The sequence below is a fragment of the Rhineura floridana genome, chromosome 11 (genome assembly GCF_030035675.1).
Source record: "Rhineura floridana isolate rRhiFlo1 chromosome 11, rRhiFlo1.hap2, whole genome shotgun sequence".
NCBI classification, from domain to species: domain Eukaryota; kingdom Metazoa; phylum Chordata; class Lepidosauria; order Squamata; family Rhineuridae; genus Rhineura; species Rhineura floridana.
The window spans coordinates 60,478,353-60,502,612 of record NC_084490.1 but is presented as its reverse complement, the minus strand read 5'-3'; the positions used below and the strand labels follow the sequence as shown (position 1 = coordinate 60,502,612).

General features: G+C 43.1%; 1 protein-coding gene across 1 annotated transcript; it reads right to left on the bottom strand.

The window, feature by feature from the left end:
• Positions 1 to 9,458: 9,458 nt before the first annotated feature.
• On the bottom strand, positions 9,459 to 23,057 carry FOXI3 (forkhead box I3). Its single transcript, XM_061588660.1, has 2 exons — positions 21,810 to 23,057; positions 9,459 to 11,441 (listed from the first exon to the last, which is right to left on the bottom strand). Exons 1-2 carry the CDS (start codon positions 22,504 to 22,506, stop codon positions 10,876 to 10,878), a joined length of 1,263 nt encoding a protein of 420 aa, XP_061444644.1. The 5' UTR covers positions 22,507 to 23,057; the 3' UTR covers positions 9,459 to 10,875.
• Between the last annotated feature and the right edge of the window lie 1,203 nt (positions 23,058 to 24,260).

The window sequence follows — 24,260 nt, the reverse complement described above, 5'->3', positions numbered from 1 at the left end:
GATCATATCACAAACATAAGTTGGATAATGGAACGGAGCATGGAATTTCAGAAGAAGATCACCGTGTGCGTTATAGATTACAGCAAAGCTTTTGACGTGTAGATCATGAAAAACTATGCAGTGCTTTAAAAGAAATGGGGGTGCCACATCATCTGATTGTCCTGATGTGCAACCTATACTCTGCACATGAGGCTACTGTAAGGACAGAATATGGAGAAACTGACTGGTTGCCTATCGGAAAGAGTGTGAGACGGATGTACTTTATCACCCTACTTATTTAATCTACACGCAGAACACATCATACAGAAAGCGGGATTTGACCAAATGAAGGTGTGAAAATTGGAGAGAGAAATAACAATAATTTAAGATATGCAGACGATACCATACTACTAGCAGAAACCAGTAATGATTTGAAACGAATGCTTATGAAAGTTAAAGAGGAAAGCACAAAAGCAGGACTACAGCTGAACATCGAAAAGACTAAAGTAATGACAACAAGATTTATGTAACTTTAAAGTTGACAATGAGGACATTGAACTTGTCAAGGATTATCAATACCTCGGCACAGTCATTAACCAAAATGGAGACAATAGTCAAGAAATCAGAAGAAGGCTAGGACTGGGGAGGGCAGCTGTGAGAGAACTAGAAAAGGTCCTCAAATGTAAAGATGTATCACTGAACACTAAAGTCAGGATCATTCAGACCATGGTATTCTCGATCTCTGTGTATGGATGTGAAAGTTGGACAGTGAGAAAAGCGGGTAAGAGAAAAATCAACTCATTTGAAATGTGGTGTTGGAGGAGAGCTTTGCGCATACCATGGACTGTGAAAAAGACAAATAATTGGGTATTAGAACAAATTAAACCAGAACTATCACTAGAAGCCAAAATGATGAAACTGAGGTTATCGTACTTTGGACACATCATGAGAAGACATGATTCACTAGAAAAGACAATAATGCTGGGAAAAACAGAAGCGAGTAGAAAAAGAGGAAGGCCAAACAAGCAATGGATTGATTCCATACAGGAAGCCACAGACCTGAACTTACAAGATCTGAACAGGGTGATTCATGACAGATGCTTTTGGAGGTCGCTGATTCATAGGGTCGCCATAAGTCATAATCAACTTGAAGGCACATAACAACAATTTTTTTTTTTGCAAGCCGACACATTTCAGGTAACCTTATCAAGAGCAATCTGTGAAAATAGATAGATTGGTGTGTTGCTTACCATATGACCGAGTTAATAGCAATGTGTGCAAGAGCATTAGGAAATATTGGCACTTGTTAGATGCCATCCCTGAGTGCAAGAAGCCACCCCTATTCTCTTTTAAATGTACGAAGAATCTGAGGGATTGGTTTGTCCATAGCAACACCACCCTTCCCTCAAGTTCCATTCAGTCCACTCTCACAGGAGCTACACCATCCATGTGGCCAGAGCCACCCCTAGGCACCGGGAAGCGGGGCAGTTGCCCCGGGCCCTGCACTTTGGGGGGCCCCCACGCTTGGCGATCTGAGAAGCTGGGCTGCGGCTGGGTTATTCCTCTCTCTTCAGCCGTGCAGCAGCCAGCTGAGTTTAGGCGGAAGTTTTGAATCCCCTGCCTGCTCTTCGGCTGCGTGACTGAGTCAGTGGCTTCCCTGTGCTGCCGCTGCTCATCACCTGTGAAAATCTAGATTTTGACAAGTTGATTAATGATTTTGCAGAAGTGAAAGCAAGGAAAAGAAATCTTTGAGAATAAATATATCGTTTCTTATATTTGTATTATTATAATTTTAATCCAAAAGTAATTGCCCATCAGCAAAGCAGCCAGGCCCAGGCATTTACAGACATGATTAAATTCTGTCATCCTCGATATTTAAAACAATGGTTCTGCATAAAGTGTTTTCAGTTGTTTAGTTAGGAAGATAAAGATGGGAAAATATGCCTAGAAATAGACTGCCATATCTAGCAGATATCAACAAAGGGAAGACAGATGTCGAGAGACCAGTGAAGAAATGGATATGTATGGAACAGGTTGACTAGAGGCCTGTTCCCTGAAGTGAAGGTAATCATATTTGTATTTAATAGGTTGTTAGCCTCATATGTAAATATTATAATTACATATATTCATAAATAAAATCTCTCTCTAAATATATATATATAGAGAGAGAGAGAAAGAATGTGGGGGGGGCAACTATGCTTTTGCCCCGGGCCCTGCACATGCTAAGGGTGGGCCTGCATGTGGCCATTGCTCTTTTTCCAAACACACTCATAAGTGCCTTTGTTATTCTAACCCTTTGGACAACAGGGTCTACTTCCTTCACTATTTTTCCACATGTCGCAGCATTTCCATAGTTAATGCGATAGGGTGTCCCTGCAAAAAACGTTACGTTGGCCAAACCAGGAGACCTCTCAAAAGACATATTGGAGAGCGCCTTAGTAACATTCGCAATAACAGAGTGGGATCTCCATTGGTGACCCATTTTCAAACCCAGAGACATGCTCCCAATGAGTCGGTCTTTTGAGCCATAGAAAAAGTGCAGTATACCAATTCTGATGTTCTGCTAAATAAGAACTTTTTTGGATCCTCCAGTTGAGCAGTGTATCCCCCACAAGTCTCAATGAAGATTTAGGAATACTCCCCTCTTGTAGGCAATTGCCAGACAGGTAGCAGTTTGGTGTGCCATTTGTACGTACGTGCATTCACTTTTACCTAACGTTATTTATTATGAAGACAGATATCATTTATCTTTAAGAACTTGAAAATTCTTCTGCTTTCACTGTGTGGTCACACCTGAGTGTGTGGGTTGCTGTTGATCCTCCTTTAAGAGTCAGCTGTTTTCAAGAATTCTGTTAGCTTTTTACACTGATGAGATAGCAGCATGTTACTTGCACAAGGTATTTTTCTTCCTTTATTTTTCTTATCTTTCTGCTTTCAGGTTCCTAAAAAAGCCCTGTAATATGGGGGGGGGGCGGCGGTCTGGTTTAATTCATTTATTTTCAGTTAGTTGTGAAGCTTTCGTGTTTTTAATTCATTACAAGATAGGCACCAGCTTTATATGCCACCTAAATGGATGTTTGCATTTACTTTCAAGTACCATTAATTTCTATTGAGCTTAGCATCATACACCTTTAAGAATTTATAACTCTTCTGTCGTCAGTGTTTGGTTACGTCCACCTCTTTGGTTATTGTTTATTTTCCTCCCTCTAAGAGTTAGCTGTTTTTAAGAATTCAAACAATAATTCTTGTTAAATCTTGGATGCATATTTATGTTTATGGTCATGGGAAGTTTTTATGCTTCTGTTCTGTCCTCTAAGAGCCCGTTATACCTATAAATTTTGTTTAATCGACTAGATAAGTGTGTGATGTATATAAGACATTCACCTTTGTATTCGTCTCCATTCTTTTTCCAAGTTCATGCTTTTTCAAATCAGAGCAGCTCTGTAAGAAATTTCCCAGTTTGAGGTATATGTACAATTCTGTGAAATTTTAATGTGATGTTTTATTTTGTATTTTGTTTCACTTCACTTGTCTCTTTTCCTTATTGATTCTGTTTATGAGTCAGCTTCCAGCAGCTTATGGCATTGTTTATTCTTAATAGACAAGCTTATAAACATTGTCTGGTAGTTTATATTCTTAAGCACATTTTATAATTGATTTTTAATGTTGTTCATATGTATTTTCACAGATTGCCCTTGATAAAGGATCTTTCGTTACCCAAAATGCGTTGGGCCGCAGTAAACAATTATTTTCATTTTGGCTGGTTGCTGACTTCAAGGGTTCCCCTCTCCTTACCTGTGGTCCATTGTGAGAATTTATCTATGTGCACACTGTAATCTTTTGAAATACAAGTTTTTCAGTGTATCAAATTTGCACAAAAGAGCAGTAAAAATTAAAACATGTGTCACTTCAAGTCAGGCAAGGATTCAGAGTCACTCACAGGAAAGGCTGTCCCTTCCCTTCCTCCTCTTTTCCTTTCCTCCTGTACCTGCCCAGGGACTGATGCACACAGATGTGAGAGTCCAGAGTTGTACGACACACACAATAGGAACATGGAACCAGGGAAAGTTAGAAATTGTCAAGCAAGAAGTGGAACTTCACAACATTACAATAATTGGATGAGTGAATGGATGGGAATCAGACATTTTCAATCAGGCAACTACAAAATATTTTATGCAGGAAATGAGAAATTAAAAAGAAACGGGGTTGCTTTAATAGTGAGAAGTGATGTAGCAAAAGCAATTAGGAGCTATAATACAAGGTTCCAAACCTTTTCTGCCTTATGGTTCCTGGGGTTGCTTATGGGAAGGCAACCTATGTCTGGTTCCATTGCTTTATGTTGAACATCCATCTCTCTTAGGAGAGGTGCCACGCAACCAACTACCTCGTATGTAAGTAGTTAGGTGAGCTAGTTTATTATTTTCTTGTTGTGTGTATGAATTCTCTTGTAAGAACCTAAACCCCTGTTGGGTGAATGGTCTTAAAGGATTACTTGCTGCTATATGATATGTGCACTTATATATTTTAATAAAGCTACTTCTATTTAACCTGGTGTGTTCATTTGAGAGAAGGGGTGGTTCTAAATTCAGTGTTTTGACCCAACCTCAGTCACTCACTACCAAAGAGGGTTAAGAAGTTAAAAGCTTGGATTTTAAGTGTTAAACCAGAGGTGCCTGGCAAGGAGTGTAACTGTGACTCTTGCCTTTTAGGACCTTGGTTTTATATACCTTCTGGGCTCAGAGATCCCCTGGCTCTGAGTGGACCAGTATACAGGGGTGGTGGCAGCCTACCTTCTACCTTGCAGGGTTGTTGTGAGCGTACACAGCCTTGGCAAGGGTGAAGTAATAGCTTTTCGGTTCCAGTCTCATTTCCCTAAGGGTGGGGGTCTGAGCCTGATGCATGTTCCCGGGACCCTGAGGGTCGGGCGGGCATGACAAGGTCTGAGCAAGTGATATCAATGAGATTAAATGGGAAACCTATTAACGTAACCATCATCCAAGTCTACGCTCCAATGGCAAATGCAGAAGAAAAGGAATTGGAGAGATTTTATGCAGAAGTACAGGAAGAAATAGATCACACACCAAAACAAGATGTGCTGATAATCATGGGGGACTGGAATGCAAAAGTAGGGAACAGAGAAGAACTAGAAATTATGGGGAAATGGGGCTTAAGAGACAGAAATGAAGTAGGAGAAAGGCTTATTGAATTCTGTGAGGCCAATAATTTGTTTCTTGCAAACACATTTTTTGAGCAACTGAAAAGATGACTGTACACATGGACATCACCAAATGGTCAATATAGGAATCCAATTGATTATATAATGAGTAGCAGAAGATGGAGAAGTGTCATACTTTCTGCAAAAACAAGAGCAGGAGCAGACTGCGGTACAGATCATGAACTGGTAATATTGAAAATCAGAGTAAAGCTAAAAAAGAACAAAGCAATCATAATGCCAAAATACAATTTAAATCTCAGAAGAATATAAAGATCAAATAAGGAACAGATTTGAGGCTTTAAACTTTTTTATTCACTAGAAAAGACAATAATGCTGGGAAAAACAGAAGAGAGTAGAAAAAGAGGAAGGCCAAACAAAAGATGGATTGATTCCATAAAGGAAGCCACAGACCTAAACTTACAAGATCTGAACAGGGTGGTTCATGACAGATGCTATTGGAGGTCACTGACTGATAGGGTCACCATATGTCATAATCGACTTGAAGGCACATAACAACAGCAAACCCTAGTAACATTAAGTAATGAAATGGGCAAAGGAAGTAGAGTGAGCAAGAAAACAGCAGATAGAATCAAAGGTCTGGAATTCACACACCCCTTCTTTACTTTCCAACATTAGGGAGAATGCTTTTAAAGTAATTACAAGATGCTATCATATCCAGTAAAAATTCATTATATTAACAAGAAATATCCTAATGTTGGAAGAGGTGTTACAACGTATTATCTGGGAGTCATGCCCAAAGATAAGTCGATACAAAGCAAAGATCATTTGCTATATAGAGTTCATTATAGGCTATAACCCACTTACCAATCTTTTGGGTTAACTAGAGAATGTTCTTACTACACAACGTGAATTAATAGACCTTTTGTTACTAACAGGCAAATTTCAGCTGGGTTCAGAATGGAAATTCTCCCAGATACTATATATTAAGGTTTGACAAAGTATGGGAATTGCCTGCAGTGGACAAAATATCTCTGAAAATTAGGGCTTCTTTCCAGCCTAATTCTGAGGAAAGTTTCTTGAGAAAATAGTCCATGTTTCTGGTATTTGTTCAATACAATACAATTTGTTCAATACAATACTAGGAAGGGTATTGTGTTTGTTACAATGTTGTATTTTCACTGAATTTGATCTCTGGTGATTTTGATGTTGTGTCCCACCCTCCCTTTGGGAGCAGATTCTTAAGGATTTTTCCCCAACAAGCAGTATTTAAATTATTTGTATTGTTTATATCCTTTAAGGTTTGCCACTTGCTTTTGCTTTAACCAGGGTTTACCAGGGTTCGAATCCCCACACAGCCATGAAACTCACTGAGTGACCTTGGGCCAGTCACTGCCTCTTAGCCTCAGAGGGAGGCAATGGTATCCCTAGGGAGATACTATGGGCGAAACTCGCAAAATCTACGATCGACAAGAGACTCCTCTTCTTAATTAGCCGTCTGCACCACCACACATCCTTTCGTGTTAGATGTAGTCGTGAAGGTCATCTCACAAACCCCATTACTACAACAAAAGGAATTAGACAAGGCTGCATACTAGCCCCACTTTTATTTAATTTTTTCATGAATGATCTGTCCCTTTATTGTCAATCCCCGGACTTCCACCCCCCTAAGTTAGCAAACCTGCATTGTCCCTTGTTATTGTATGCAGATGACGCTGTTCTCCTTTCTGTTTCTAAAGTAGGACTCAAACGCCTAACTAAAGCTTTTATGAGTTTCTGTCATGATAACAAACTATCTATAAACTTTTCCAAAACTAAGATCTTAGCTTTTGCCAAGCACTCTCCTGCTCACGCATGGACAATTAATACCCATAAAATAGAACAGGTTTCTCATTTCAAATACCTTGGTATACTTTTTCATTCCTCTCTGTCCTGGAATCCCCATATCCGAGGGGCTATTTCTACTGCTCGCAACTCAGCCAGTGGTATTCGAAGGTTCTTCTTCACTAAAGGAGGACAATACATTCCGGCAGCCCTAAAGGTTTTTAGATCCAAAACTATTTCTCAACTTCTCTACGGGGTACCTTTATGGATTGGCGCCTTCAACTCTTCTGCGGAGGCAGTTCTCTCCTTGTTTCTCAGACAAATTTTTGGCGTTCCCAGGTGCGTTCCTGCGGCGGCCCTTAGGTTAGAATCTGGCCTAGTCTCACTTGAGTCTCAAGCGTGGTTGGCCGCCCTAAATTTCTGGTTTAAAATGTCTTATGAAAAATCTACTGGCTATCTCCCTTTACTCTGGGAAGACTCTTTTACCTCGAAATGGGCCCGTACGTTTACAAATTACCTTGCAAGTATTGGCCTCTCAATTGAACATCTGATGTGCCTCGCTCCAGAGACAGTTAAACATTCTATCTGGACTCGTATCAACGATATGGACTTCCAACGCTCCATAACTGCAGCCACCTCGACCTGCTCTCCTATTCACTTTGGTCTGAGCTTTGTGCCTATGCTCAGTGCCCCTTATTTGGAAACTCTTACGATCCCCAAATATCGTCTAGCCTTTACAAAGGCTAGATTTAACTGTCTTATCTCTGCCTTACTTGAAGGGAGATTTAAACGTATCCCGTATGCAAACCGATTATGCCTTTGTGGTGTCAGCGCCATAGAAACTCTCTCTCATGTCATCTTTGAGTGCGCCCTATATGACGATATTCGCTCCAAATTCATAACCCCCATCATAAATAAATACCCCTACAAACCGCTTAACTGTTTACTTTTACATCTTTTGTCAGCAGCTAATAAGGATACTATCTTGTCAGTTGCTAAATTTATTTTTGCGGCTCAATCAATTCGGAAGGCATCTATCCTTCCAGAAGCTTCCGCCACCCAACTGTAACTGTTTTCCTTGTTGTTTTATTGTTTTACTGTTTTAACATGACTGCAACTTTGTAACCTTTTATTATAAATGTATGTAGTTTTATTTATAAATGTCTTTTGGTCTATGACCGTATCAATAAAGATTGATTGATTGAGAAAACCCCCTCTGAATACCGCTTACCATGAAAACCCCATTCATAGGGTCACCCATAAGTCAGAATTGAGTTGAAGGCAGTAAAAAAAAGAAAAGTAAGGTGGATCTTTAGTCTGATGGAGAAAGGCAGTTATGTGACTATCAAAGAGATTAGCAATAGCTGGGATTCAACATGCCCAGTGGAATGTTTGAATTCAAATGGTAGACCCTGATGCTATATCATAAGCCACCTTTAGAATTAAGGGCACTTTTAAAGTGTGTTGTCCTGTGGTATAGGGAGTTGCTCCCTGAGAATAGTCAAAGTCCTCTTGAGCACCTGGGCACTCAGTCTTTTCATGAGTACAAATATCAGTCATCTATTCCATGGGTGAGACACAAGTCACAGAAGTGATCATCACTAGAGTTAATAAACTGGCTCTTTCCCACAGGTTTGGTCCTCTGCAGGGGTGAAAATTCAGGACAAAACTACCACACATTATGTTGAATATGCTTTTTAACAAGTGTGTGTAATGCAGCCAATTTTATTTGGAAAGAAAAGCAATCACAGAGCCTGATCTGTTGCAACGTTCTGGACTGTAAACAGCACATTTTTAAAATATGTGGTTTGATCCTTAGTTTCAACTTTATCTAAAAGGATAAGTTGTCCCAGATTTCACTTGTACTCAAAGTCTCACCCTACTTCTAACAAGCCACATTTTATTTGAACTTGGTATCTGCGATTCTGTCTCTTATTTGCATAAGCTATTTTATTCAAATCAATTGAAAGAAGCATTGGCTACATGTAAATGAATGAGCCCATGGATCTATTTCCCCCATTGGAATGACATTATGGATAGCAGTGAAGCTCTGAGTGTACATCAAAAGGTCTTGTGCCTAGAGCAGATCACTACATTGGAGTGGTCGATAAAAGGGCACAATTCACCAGGAAGGGCACAATTCACTAGGCCTATTGGGAACAGTGCAAGATCAGATTCCATTAATTTCAATGGGGCTTGTACAGGAAAACTGAGTAGATTGTCCTCTAAAACAGGTGGGGAACATATGGTCCTCCAGATGTTGGACTCCAATCAGCTACAGCTAGTATGGCCAATAGTCAGGGATGATGGGAGTTGTAGTCCAACAATAACCGGAGCTCTAGAAGGAAGTTATGTTAATGAAACAACACAAGTTTTCCCAAACCCATATGTCTACAACTCATGGATTAACAGCAAAAATACAATAGAAGGTGAAGAACTATTTTTAAAAATGTCACAACTTTAAACATTTTATTCCCATCATTTCTAGACTTCCTTAATAAACTACCAAAGACAAACATAATTTTTTCCCAAAGCATCATAAATAAGTACAGTTTCAGGATCATAATTTACAAATAAAGACTCATGTAAAAATAAATTTACAGAGTGGTGTATTACAAAACAATAAGTATATATATAAAAAGTCATGTATTTACTACATCTGCATACCCAAGGTCTTTGTTCTGATAAAAGTGGAAGGCTAAACACTTTATGTCTTTGGTACTAAGCTTACATCCGTGTGATTGCTCCAGAAAAATGAGTCCCTGATCCTGACACCCAAGTCTTAACACACAACATGGAAGCAGGGGCTCAGCAAAAATGATCAAGGCAATAGTCACACCACACACCTCTTCTAGACCTACTGGAACCACTTCAGAATGCAGGGGTGGAACTGCATGCTTGCATGCACAGTAGAAAAAGCACAGCAGAACCCTTCTCTGGAGCATGTTGGTTTTCCATATGCAGAGAGCTTTTGTCATTGTAGAGATGCAGATGTGAGCCCCTCCCCCCAAGCTCTCTGCAGCAGCAGTTTCAGGAGGACCATACCGCATGACTTTTCTACCAGTTCCAGCCCCGCTGATTTCAGTGAAACTTAATTCCACAGAAATGTGCTAGTAGTCTTGACTCCAAAATACGGCATGTGGTAAGGCTGCTAAGCTTGCATGAAGTGCACAGCACTTTTGTCAGGTAGACCATGGCACCACCACACTATCTGGTCTAGGAAAGGCCTACACTTGTGACTCATAAATTCAAAAGCAAGGCTTGTTTGCCAGCCCACCAGGGGCTCAATAAACCTATATTCGGTGCCTGTAGAAATGGAGCGTGGGTGGATGGGTGTGATGAGTATCAAGCACCTGTTGGGTCAGCTTTGGGATCCAAGAGAAGCTTGAAATAGATCATTAATGGCAAAGGCAACTAGATTTTTTTTTCACATGGTTCAAGGCACTTCGTAAAATCTCTTCATCTGTCTCTTTTACACCACAGCACTTGTAAACAGAGGCTCAAAAGACAAACAAAAAAAACCCAGACAATAAGCAGCACTTCCCTGGCTATTTCTATATTTGGTTCTCTTTCTAGCTATTTTTTAAAAAATTTAGATTTAATTTCAACACTGAACTCTTTTTCAGTCACTCAGTCCAAACCCTCATCTGCAGAACTTGGTGGCATGCTTCCAAAATGTAAGGGAGAAAAAAAATACTTTTAAGTCCAGCTTGTGCTGTACAACCAACCCCCCCCCCCTCCAAAAAAAAATCATCTTTCAAATGTTTTTGTTCCTGGGCATTATAGGTGTTCCTGCATGAAGTTTGTTTTCAAAAAGAAAGGCATGGTCTTCCTGGAGGCTGAATAAAAAAACTGACCGCCTTGTTCCCTCGTGTGACCGAGGCAACCTGCCCAATGCCCTACACTTCAGTGCCCTCCCGGGCATAGATGAGGCTATTGACTGTGAAGTTGTATAAGTGGTTGTACTGGCCTGACTGGCCCCCACTGCCAGGATGGAAGGGGCTGTAGTAGGAGCCAGCAGGCCCTGACACTCGCTGCAGCTGCTCTGCGGGAGGAACTTCCTGGGTGAAGCTGCTGCCACTTAGCGCCCCGGCAGGGAGGTTTCTGTGATGCAGCTCGCTGTTGAGGCTCCCTGGTAGGCGGCCTCCATTGCTTAGTGAGTTCATGCCACTGAAGAAGGTGCTGAGGCAGCCAGCTGTAGGCGAGACGATCACAGGCGGAGAGGCGCTTTTGGCTCTGATGGAGGCCATCGGCTCCAGCTCAGAGGAGGGACTTTCACCACATGGCTTTCCTGGAACTAAAGAGATGGGGTGGCCTTCTTCTGTCTTCAGAATCCCTAAGGCAGAAACTGGGGTTGCCACTGTAGAGGCATTGGGATCAGAGCGCCTCTTGCGCTTGCGTCGGAAATTCCCATTGTCAAACATTTTCTCACAGTTTGGGTCCAAGGTCCAGTAGTTTCCCTTTCCTGAAGGATGAGAGAGAACACAGGTTGAAAATGGACTCCATATCTCCAAATGGCAGAATCACACACTCCCCAACTATAATCTTAGTGACTTCCCATCCATTCACAACATTTGTGTAGCTGGATCAGAACAGCATACCAAAGTGAAGCGGCTATTCATCTAAAATGGGTCTAGGGAGCCTGTGGCCCTTCAGATGTTGTTAGACTCTGACTCCCATCAGCCCCAGCCAGCATAGTCAGTGGTCAGGATTCAATCATGGGAGCTGTACTTCAACTGCATCTAGAGGGCCACAGGTTCCCCATCCCTGCTCTAAAACCTAGGAGTAAAAAAACCCCGATAAAACATGTTAGGAATAAAACTGAACAAATTATAAAATCCAGCCTGTCAGTTAACTAAGAATTCTTCAAGTGCAATCTTATACATATCTACTCAGAAGTAAGTCCCAGTTCAGTGGGGCACTCTCCCAGATATATGTATGTAGAGAGTTGCAGCTTAAGGGCTTTTAATCAATTCTACCTTTGAATCAGTTACCTGATCAATTGTGTTTCTTAAAAAAAAAAAAAAAAGCAACATCCATATCAACAAATAGTATATCTGAATATAAATGCCAGGAGGTGGGATGGGGTCACTGCTGGCAGTAAAAGTCACTGCTATGTAATAAACTGCAATAGCTTCAAAAAAAGGAAATGCGTGCCTTAAAACTGATCCAGATTCATCAGCTACTGATTCAATGCTGTTATCCTAACATACTGTATAAATGTGTAAAATGAAAGCCATCATTCAAATATGAAAATGTGGCACTCAGTTAAACCCAGAAGGAACAGCTCCAAAATAAATTTCTATTATATAAGAATTCAACACTGAAGACTGTTGAAGAGCTCTCACATTGCTCCAAGGAAGCAAACAGCAACGAGCTCTTTTGCTCTGTGCAGATACTGAAGAGTTTTCAGCTGTAGGTGACTTTGATCTTTCTTCTACAGGCTCAGTGAAGTTGTCTTCAAATATGGCCCTGGGAAGGCAGTATGCCTCCAAATATCAGTTGCTGGGAATCACGAGTGGGAAGAGTGCTGTTGTACTAATGTGCTGCTTGTGGGCTTCCCATGGGCAACTGGTTGGCCATTGTGGAAACACAATGCAGGACTAGATGGACCTCTGGCATGATCCAGCAGGCCTCTTCTTATGTTCTCACCCACATGTGGGAGATGTGCATGAGCCTCCCACAGCACATAATGGCTGGCTGCATTGCAATGTTTGATAAGGGAGAGGGAGTTAAGCAAGCTAAAAAGGCCTATGAAGATACCCATCAGTGTGCACAGCCATACAGGAGGTGATGGGTAATGATGGTCCTTTAGTATTTTGCAAACAGTCAGTAGTAGGAAACATCAGGGTGGTTATTGTATTTGTTGCCAGATTATCAGCATATGTCGTTTGAAAGACAGGTTGCTAAAACTGCACATGGCACTTGGGTTCTGATAAACATTTTTGTTTTAAAAATGAGCAAATAACCATCTTTATGCCATGTTTGTACTTGAATCTTCATGCCTGCACCCACAGTGAGCACACTCTACAGGGGCTTTATGCTCTAAACATATCCCAGGATTTGAAGAAGGAGCAACGCATGCAGCTCATGTCAGTGGGTGCACAACATCCAGGTTTGCTCATCTCAGTAACTGATGGTCAGTGTTTTTGTTTGAGGTTGTTTGGCTTTTTTGAAATATTGTACTGTACTTATTTTTTGTATAATGGGCTTTTATGTAAGCCCCCTTGAATTCACCTTGTGGGAAAGGGCAGCATAAATATATAAAACAAAACAGAGATAAAAAAATATTCAGACTTGAGCTCGTTATTCCTAGAAATTGTTACAGCTCATTTTGACTTCATGAGCAGAACCTCATTCTGTACTAGGAAAGCTTTCAGCGCTGCATGAAGAAACTGTGAAGACTCCATTTGCAAATATAAAACATTCACGATCCCTGTTACTGGCCAGGATCCAAACAGCACACACACGCACGCAGACACACGGACTTCCCAATTTTCACTTTCTACTGCAACCACTTGCATTGCATTGGGTGCCACCTTAGAGGGCCTCCCAACCTTCAGGAGTGGCTTGTCACGGATACAAGTTGCTGAAAAGTTATGGTGCACATGCAGAAGCCCTTTAAAATCCCACCTGCTCTGCACTGCCTGAACCACAGTACCTTCTGCATAACTTAATCCCTCACTTCTAACCAGAGCTTGGAAAAGTTACTTTTTTGAACTACAACTCCCATCAGCCCAATCCATTGGCCATGCTGGCTGGGGCTGATGGGAGTTGTAGTTCAAAAAAGTAACTATTCCAAGCTCTGCTTCTAACGTGCTTGTTACTCATTACATTCTGTATCCTTTGTTCTGCGAAAGGTAGGGTATCGGAAGCCATTCCAAATACTTTATTACAATTGAAATAAATCATTTCCTTAATCAGTGTGTTCTCTTGGGGGTTCTGAAACTAAGTCACTTCTAATAAATAATTCACACAATAATTTTTACCTACTGGGATGTAAAATTATTTCTCTTTTGCAGTCACCTTGTGGTGATTCACTGCATGGATCTTGTAATCAAGCAGCTTAAACCATGTTGATCTGAGCCGTTGGCCAGTTCTCAAAAGCCAAGCCAGCACAACAGTCACACTACAGGGCTACAGCTAGGGGAAGAGACACACTCACTCTTCTGCTCGTTCCAGTGCGTCTCCACCTGTTTTCTGAAAACAGGGGTACACGATGCTAGTCAAACTCCGCCCCTTGCTACTGTAAAACCTGGTGGGATCAGCTCAAGTGCATCAGCTTCAAATAGATTTCGCAACTGATTGGTAGATCAACCCGTTGCCCCTCCAGGTATGGCCAACGGAAACACTTTGCTGTAGGCAAACTAGTGTTGTACTCACAGCCCCTAGATTCCAGCAGCAACAGCAGCATTCTTAAACCCAGATTGGCCTCCAACATGCAAAGCAGAGGGAGGGGAGAGTTGTGTGTGAGAAGCAGCACATGGGGGTGCCTAATCCTTGCTTTTCCCCTTTCAAACACCAGGTTTCCTTGCCAAGCAGCGAAAATTTTATGGAGAGGTAGTAGGGATTGCAGGAAATAATCTGTTAAGAGAAAGCTTAAGAATTCCACCTTTCCCTCCTCACACACATTTCTATGCTACAAATATGCCCCCTCCCCACTTTTACATATTAGACTAAGGATCTCTAGTTAAGGCAGGAGTAGGGAACCTGTGGCCTTTCAGATGTTGTTGGGCTTCATCTCCCATCATCCTTGACCAGTGGTGGCCATGCTGGGCTCAGGTGGATGGGAAACAGAATCCAACAAGTATCAGGCCACAGGTTCCCCATCTCGGAGTTAAAGGAGTCATGTGGATATGTAGAAAACTGAAGAGTGGCCATTAAAAATGGGAAATCATTCATGGGAGCCAGAGTGATATAGTGGTTAGAGTGTCGGACTGCGACTTGGGAGACCAGGATTCAAATCCCCAATTGGCCATGAAGCTCACTGGGCCAGTCACTTTCTCTCAGCCTAACCTACCTCACAGGGTTGTTGCGAGGATAAAATCAGGAGTAGAACCATTTCTGAACACCATCTTGGGCTCCTTGGAGGAAAGGTAGGATATAAATGCAATAATAAAATAAATAAAGATAGGGAGCTTCTGTCAGTGAACATTTGTGGAGAATGAGAAGACGTATTCAGTCATGCCAGCCTAAGCCTCTTACCAAAGAAAGCCATTACAGGAGACCTCCTTAGCATTTTTCATATATGAAGCTTACAATTGGTCTTGCTTCAAATCAGTTTGTGTAGTTCCATATACATCTTTTTGTTGTACAGTTATTAATGATAATATTTTAAAACTGTGTATCGGGTGGGTAGACTATAGGCTTGTTGGATCTCCTTTGTTTGTTTTTTCCTATAATTCCAAGACCTAGCAAACAGAAACAGGAGCTAAAGACACATTGTTAGGATTAAATAACAGGGCACCTCTGAGCATATTCTGCTCCCAAGAACATGTTTTCAGTACCAGAAATGAACTCTGCTCCTTTCACACCCACGTCCACTCCCGGTTCTTCATTTCAGCAACTTAATTTAGGCGGCAAAAGTATTTTGTTGTTAAAGAATTTGGGAGTCAGAAACCCTTGCTGATCTACTGCAAATCACCCAGAGAACTACCAGCAGATCCAATCTACCTTTTGCTCACACCTGGCAGGTGTTGATCAAGGTGCTTCTTTTGCATTACAAATGCCTCTCCTCAGCATTCTCTTCTGCATTATAAGGCATTTCTAGAAATAGCGCAAGAGAGGCTGGATAAGGTGACCTAAGCCTCACGTATGGAAATTACATATTATCTCTACACAAACAGAAAGGTAGGGTGCATTTTTGCTCAGTAACTGAATGCTGATTTTCTCAGTTGTGTTGTGGGGTTGCCTTCCTAGACAGCTGCATACAAGATGCTGATAGGTCAGAGTAGAGAGCAGTTACTTGCCTACACATAAAAACTCCTGTCTCATTTATCATTTTTTAAAAAAAAAAAAACAATCCTGGGAGGTAGATTAGAACAAGAGCAGTCAATGTGATGCCCTCCAGATGTTGCTGGACTACACTCCCATCAGTCCCAGCCAACACAACCAATGGTCAGGGATGATGGGAGTTGTAGTCCAACATCTAGAGGGCACCACATTGGCTACCCTGTGATAGAAGGAATATTCTTGGTTGAGCAAGGATTTGAGTCTGGCTTCCCATATCCAATTTTTATGGTGGCACTATGTAGAGTCTCTCCTCTTTCCAGTCTCTCCTTCCAGAAACTACCCACCAGCAATGCAATATGTCCAAAATATGACGAGTCAGAGCACTAGATTTGTAACTCAATTTAAAAAATGACCATTGCTCTAAAAGATAAATCTGTTTTTAAGCATGCTTTCCTGCCTCTCTCGCCGAACCATGAGGAGCAGAAGCTTGCTTCTTAACAAGAGAGAGGAGACTTTAACAACTATTACAGCCGGCTAGAAATCCTCAAGGCCACAGTCCTCCAAGTCAGGATATCTAAATCTCTCACAAATCCCTGCCTCATTCATCTTACATTTGTCTTACTAAACTGCAGAATTTTTTTCTGTCCAAGATCCCCATTTGTAACACTTGCTGAAGCTATGTGGAGAAATTGTATTAACCACATTTCTCATTCTATAAGCATGCCGTGACAGGCAACCTTTGAATGGGCTCTTCAACACATCCATGGATGTGGCATAAAGCACCACTTGCTTCTTCCGCACATGCACAGTTTGATGTCCCCAGTTTCTGTCCTCTCATGAGCAGTGGCACACAGACCCTTCCATCTCACCCTAAATATTGGCCCCTATCCAAATCTACAGCACATCTTGTCAAATGACCCTCACTATTATGAGGGGGAAATGCTCTATTCCAAGCAAGCTTTATTATAAGGTAGGTGTAAGAGTCTTAAAGAACACCTGTCCAATATCTGGGATAAGAGAACTAGCTGAAGGAAGCAGTCTTCACCCCCACACCACAGGAAGCATGGGTATCTGCACAATATGCGGGGAGAGTAAAACATTGAAAGGGTGAGCAGATTGCTTTCTCACTAAAAAAGATGGAAGAATAATGCCTTTACATTTTGCCTCATATCTCAGGTTCTGCTAATGCTAGAAACTTACTCTTCTTAAAAAATGAATGCTAGGTATCTGGAGATTGTGGTTCATTGGGGGAGGGACTGCCTCCCCTTGCCCCTCCCCCATGGATGCCCATAGAAGGAGGAATCCCTGATCTTAATTTAAGCCACAGCCCACCAGGCTTCTTTTCATTTACAAATGTATCTTGGGGAAATAGTTTGTAATTAGCGAGAAAGGGCTGTTGCGTTGTGTACAACTGTTACTTTCCTTCACCACTGTGGAAATTTCCTCCAGTAAGGGAGCATGACTTTCAGCCATGCACTTCAGCAGGTTTCTCCTCACTCAGCTGGGGTAACTGCAACAAGAGCAACAGAAGTCCTCTCTGTAGCGCTTCCTTGAGCCAGTGAGCTTACTTTTATGAAATGGATCCCTACAGGCATTCTGTCTTGACCTTGCATGGTTCTCCACTCAGTCTATGGCACAGGATTAACAGTGGTTTTCAAACTTTCCTTCTCATCCCGATTGCCAAGGAACCCCTAAGTTCAGGGCTGGCACAACCATTCAGCAAACTGAGGCAACCCTGGAGGCCGTGAGAGTCACCTCCCTGCTGTTCCTCCTAAGCCCTCTTGGCCGTTTCCCTCTATTGGAGGAGAGAGTTGGGTATGTAATATGGCATGTCCTCCCCCCCTCCAACTAGCCTTCTGCCTGAAGTGTGGTAGATCTCATCACCAGTGATTAATTAAGATTCACCTACTGGTCCAGTCAGCTTCTGTAATTGGAATTATTATTATTATTTATTTATTACATTTATACCCCGCCTTTCTTTTCATGATTGAAACCCAAGGCGGCTTACATATGGTTCCCAAGTGGTCTCTCATCCAGGCACTGACCAGACCTGACCTTGCTTAGCTTCAGCAGGGAGCTGGCCTTATGTGCCTTCAGACCATAGCCTGGGAGTCTGGGACCATGGAATGGAGAGGGGCACCATCTTGTTCTTCACCTCAGGCAGTAACATGTCTTGAGCCGGCCCTGCCCAAGTTCTGTGTGCTGCAAGATTCCAGGACACAGATGGCTAACCTGTGGCCCTCCAGCTGTTGTTGGGCTCATATTCACATCAGCCCCAGACAGCATGGCCAATGGTCAGGGACGATAGGAATTATAGTCTAGTAAGAGCTTTTTCTGTGGCAGCTTAACCCCAATGGAATGAGCCTCCCCTCTGGGGTGCATCTTGCCACAACTCAGCTTTCCTTTCACTGGCCGGTGAAGATGCACCTCTTTGTCCAGGCCTTTAGGGTGGGGTGAAGTACATTAAATACTGAGAACGTTTTTGATGTTGTTTTGTGGTTTTATTTCATTGTGATTTTATGACGAACTATATTACAGTATTTAATTTTAGTTTTTTTATATTAATATGCATGTACGTCTACCCAGACATGTAATTTTATTGTGCACATTTGTTTTTTTAAAAAACTGTTGGTTATCAATATTCTGATAATTTTATTATGTCCACTGTTTTAATGCCATTTTAAAATGAATATTTTTATACTATTCTATGTAAACTGCATAGATGTTTTTATTAAATTAAGCAGTATACACATTTTGTGAAATAAATAATTCCCGCCCCCCCCAGGTGGAGAGGGGCATATTATGGACGTGCTTAACAAGCAAGCAAGCAAGCAAACATCTGGAGGATTTGTCCCAAAAGGTTAGAAGAGGGGTGTTCTAGGGCAGGTACTCTCAGATACATGTTCAGTTTACAAAAATCACTAGCTAGACATGTTGGGCCTCACTGCTGTGCACTGCTATGTTGTCTTATTTAGATCCTGCATTTCTATATGAAACAATTTTTATAAGTGGCTTACAGTACAAATACAAAGGAAAACAAAACAGAGTTGCAAGCTGAGGCTCAAACTAAATGTGACGGGCAGCCACGTCTGGCCTGTTCATATACTTGCCCATTCACATATGAAAGGGTGGTGTGTCCAGTTAGGCCAAAAGGACCACACAGGGAAGGGACGCTGAACCGCCGGTACATTTCTCTGAGCCGAGCTCCAATGCCAAACATGAGACTAGCGGGTGATACAGGGCCTAAAGCGATTGCATACAAGGAGGCAAGGCAAAAGAGAGTCCAGCTCCCCTTGCATGTGTGCTCCCCTTTTTAATGTGAAAATTAATTCCTCCACTTTATATGCAAACAAGGCCAAAATGTGAGTTTTTTTTAAAAAAAAAAATGTGGCTGCTTCCATCAGGTATAGTTTCGCTCCCTGGGAGTGCATACTAAAATATACACAATGGTACCTTTGAGCTTAAACATTGCAGGGGAAGATCAGTCATGGCAGGCAGCATCTTTCAGAGAAACTTCTCCGCCACTGTTGATCTTCTGACCAAGGATGCCTTGCTCACCTTCTGGGGAGCCCCAGAGCTCCCTGGAACTGAAGGCCGGATTAGAGGCGGCTTTTAGCAATTGCATGAATGTATATATTTGAAGTAAATAGAAGCTGTGTGGGAGCATTTGTGTGCATGGTGGAAATTCAAATGGGGACCACGCTAGTGGTTACAGCCCCCTCCCCAGGCTGCTATTTAATTTAAAAAAATAAAAACTAACCACATGTCCGTGCAATTATTAAATTTGTGAACAGTGCCACTTTCCGATTAGTCTTCCACCAATCGAAGAAACAAGTTGACCAGGAAAGCCCTAGAAGTGTGAAGGGTATGAGGGGCTCTGCTTTGCACGCTGGGGCACTCATGAGAGCAAGATTGATCCTCTGGGTGAATGGGAGCCGAGAGCTGACAAGGAACCTAAACATCTCAGCATTTTACCTTTACCTTTAGTTTGTAGGGGCAAAAGTGGGCATCACTTTGTTCTGTGGACCGGTAGTATTTTTTCAGCAACTGTAGGGACAGATCAGCATGCTCTGAAAGACCTAAGAAGAAAGCTGCCTTGGTAGTGCTCCTCACTCTGTGTACGGTGCACACACGTTATCAAAGCTGCCAGCAAAGTTGCTAACCTATACGGAATAGCAAATTTATATATTATCCAGTTAGGAGACAATCATCAGAATTTACATAGCACTTTTGAGCGTTCAAGACACTCAAGGAAGCTGCCTTACACCAAGTCAAACCATTGGTCCATCTAGGCTAGTACTGTCCACACTGACTGGCAGAAGCTCTCCAGGAATTCAGACTGGGGACATTCCTGGCCGTTTCTGGAGGTGGGATTGAACCTTCTCCATGCAAAGTGGATGCGCTACCACTGAGCTATTGCTCTTCATCATAGATTGTTCATAGAAACTATTTCGTTATTTGAAAACGAATCTTGATTCTTGAATACTTATTCTTACATCTCAGTCCCTAAATGCAGGTACACAGGATATACATTAAGGTCACTTGGCAGAGGTCTGCTTACTCCCCAAAACATATTCAGTGCAGGTGTGTGCATGAGTGAGAATTCTAATTCAAATGAGATAGTTACATGTACAAGGAAGATAGTTACTATGGATTATATAACCTGGGTTAAGGTGTGATCATGGCCCTTATTTGATGGGAAAGAGTTCCTTTCTAAGATTCGCAAAATCTCCGTTTCTTTCAGCAGACTCACTTATAGCATCAAGGCATATAGAATTAGAGAGTAGAATGCATGTCACACAGAGATCATGCCTTTTTACTCTGCCATAATTAATCCAGAACAATGTACAGATCACTAAAATTGTAAATGTATTGCCTTCAAGTCGATTCCGACTTACAGGGTTTTCATGAGGCTGAGAGGCAGTGACTGGCGCAAGGTCACCCAGTGAGTTTCATGGCTGTGTGGGGATTTGAACCGTGGTCTCCCAGGTCGTAGTCCAAGACCTTAATCACTACTATCTTTTAAAATCCCAAATAGGGAGACATGTTTCCATTTAGGCCCATAGCTGGGGGCTAGGGGGCCTGCCCCCCTAAAAATTTTGCCCCCCTAATTTTTTCCACAAAATAATAACTAAATTTATTACAGACAAAAAGTGATCCCCCCTATGTTTATTTGTTCTCCTACCCTGAACTTTTAGGCTGGCTACTAGGCCAGTTCCGGTTTGCAAGCAAATGTGCAAATATGCCATGCCATCTACAAAGGTTTAAGGGATTATGCGTTTGAATTGTGACATTTAATATGAAGCCATCTGCGGAGCTACCACCTCATCCTAAAGACACTAGCAGTGCAATCCTATAAGCATGACGTGGACTGCAGTGCTGCATAGATGTTCTGATTATTTTTTATTTATTTATTTATTTATATCCCGCCCTTCCTCCCAACAGGGAGGATGCACCTTTAGTTGGCCATTAGTTAGGCCCATCGAGACTAATCAGCTTACTCTGTAGTTCAAGCTTACTCTGTAGTACAGATGTAATTGTAGCCTTAGCTGGAAACAAGTCCCACTTAAATCAATGAGACTTGCTTCTGATTAAACGTGCTTAGACGCTGTGTGGCAGTGCAAAGTCCACTAAAAGTTAACTAAACGGGATTCATGATCCCAGCTTCCTTACACTGCCACCTGTGCGTGGCTCCGTCTTGCAAGTTAATCGGTTTAGCACCTGGAACCTGTCTAGATCCTCTCCCGCCAGAAATTGCGTTTAAAACAAAAATTGGGGTCTTGACACACCTCCTCATACTCAGTAGGGTAGAGCAACGCCCAGACTCAGAAGCAGGTCCCCCGGGCCCTCCCCGCCCTTTCCCAAGAGATGAGGCACGCACCAGGGTCGTCCTCGTCGCGGGGCACCTTGCGGAAGCAGTCGTTGAGGCTGAGGTTGTGGCGGATCGAGTTCTGCCAGCCGGCCTTGCTGCGCTTGTAGAAGGGAAAGTTCTCGGCCACGTACTGGTAGATGTGGCTGAGCGTCAGTTTGCGCTCCGGCGCGCTCTGGATGGCCATGGCGATGAGCGCCGAGTACGAGTAAGGCGGGCGCACCAGGCGCAGCAGTTCCTCCTGGCTCGCCAGGCTCAGCCAGCCCAGCTCCGAAGTGGCCCCGGAGCCAGACGAGGCCCCGGAGGAGCTCAAGAGTTGCGCGCCCCCGACGCCCCGCGGCGGGCAGCCGTAGGGCAGAAAAGGCGCACCCGAGCCCCCGGGGGCCCCGCCGCCGCCGCCGCTTTGCACGTAGGGCCCGGCGCTGCTCACCCCCCAGAGGTAGCCAGCGGCGCCCGGCGGCGGCGCGTAGTCGCCCAGGGCGTAGGCAGCGGCTGATGGTCTCTGCCCCGACGGGCCCGCAGCTCCAGCGGCCGTCTGTGGGTAAACACTGAAGGCCTCGCTGCAGTAGACGGCCATGGCGGGCGACTCTCGGGCGCTGCCGCGGCTGCTCCGCGACCAAGGAGCCAAAGGGCTGCCGGCAGCCGTCGGGGGCGACCGGGGAGCGGGTCGTGCTTGCTGCTGCCGCCGCTGTAGATCGCTGGCGCTCATAGCGCAGGCGGGGAGGCAGCAAGGCGAGGCGGACGCAGTGCAGGTGTCCAGTCCCCGCCCAGAATTGGCTTTCCGAGCGACGGGGGCTGCCTCTCTCCTTCTCTGGAGCCTTATAGCGCCTAAAATCTTTGCCCAGCCTCCCTGCCCCGGGCCCAGGGCTGGCTAAACGGAGAAGGAGGGGCTGGAAACCAGTCGAGGGACGGCGTGAGAAAAACTGGAGGCAGCGCCCAATACAGGCGCCACGAGAGAGGCGATCTTGTCCGTCTGCCTGTGCCACCCCTCCTCTCTGAGAGCTGCCTGTCAATCGACGGGGCTTGCTTCAAAATAAGGGGGTGGGGAATAAGACTGGAATGTAGGGCATTCCGCTCTTGTAGGACAAACAGTGGACTTTCAAGGAAAGCTGATTTTCCAGTATGGATTGGAGGGATCCCAACCCAGGTGCGTCTTTTGGCCCGAGATCCTGCGTCTTTGCTCGGAAGTTAATCGTCCTGATTTCTATGGGATTTACTCCCAAGAGGACTGCAGTTTAACCATATCTCAGGCTTCCAACGTTGATGCTGCTGCAGACACCCTCCTCTGTTGAGTTTTGCCCTTGCAAAAACCCTGGGAGGCGAAGACAGAATTTAAAACTAATATTAAAAAAACCCAGAAATTTGCTCTTTCGAGAAGTCTTACGAACTCACGTAGTTAAACTACTTGGAAGCTTGTATCATTGGGACTTTGGTCCAAATAAAGGTGCTTTTGCAGGCGTTTCAGAATCCATTCAGTTTGACAAGAACACTTTAAGCGACCAATGTCTAAATGGCAGGTTCACACACTGAAATGCCTCGGAAGCCGAACCCACCATCCTGCCTGGAAAATAGGATAGGTGCAGGAACTTCTTCTGGGCAAAAGATGAAACAAAACCAGGTCTTCCCCCCCTCCCCCAGCTTCCCTTCATTTTATTTCAAACCCTGAGTCAGTTTTCCATTTCCATGCTCTGATCACCTTCTAATAATAACAATAACCCCCTCGATTCTCGAATCTTTTTGACATTCCTCCATGCTGTTTTCAAGGGTGGGCTGCGCAATTCAAACTGCCTGAGCCTGCGGGAAACAATTCGTTGGTTGAACTTGTGACATTTCTTCCTTATTTTGGTCCGTCCCGTTCTTTAGTTCCCATCCCTTGATACGTAGAAGCCACCAAATATTTAACTCTAAAGCTTTTCCAGATGTCTGTCTTTTATATGACACACGAAAATAGATTAGAATCTGGACAAAATATATTGGGATATCTTCTCAAGAAATAAGCACGTGAAGAGGACAGTTTTGATCAGAATTCATCCATGAAGGTACACATGAGTCATTCATCATCAATAATAAATTAAATAACGCATCCTCGGCTGGCTATCCAAGAAACGTGCGTGGTTTTTTAAACTTGCTTTTCGCTGCCTTCAGTTACACTCGCGGATAGATTGTACGTTAACAGGTGTGCATAGAAATTGCCTTTTTTTAAAAAAAAATGCTTGATGAAATTGTAACGCGCTGGGGGTAAAACATGCTGATTCCTTGAACAGATTTTTTAAAATACGAATAAAAAATGTTGATAACCATTTCAATTTTCCTTATTTGCTAAATGACTGTAAGACATAGCTATGCTTTTACGATATTTTCACTGCACTCTGAGATCACTATCAAAAGAGGCCGTTTCTTAGGATACAATTCGATACACTACGCACTTACAAGAGAGTAATTCCCAGTACACATAATGGGGAA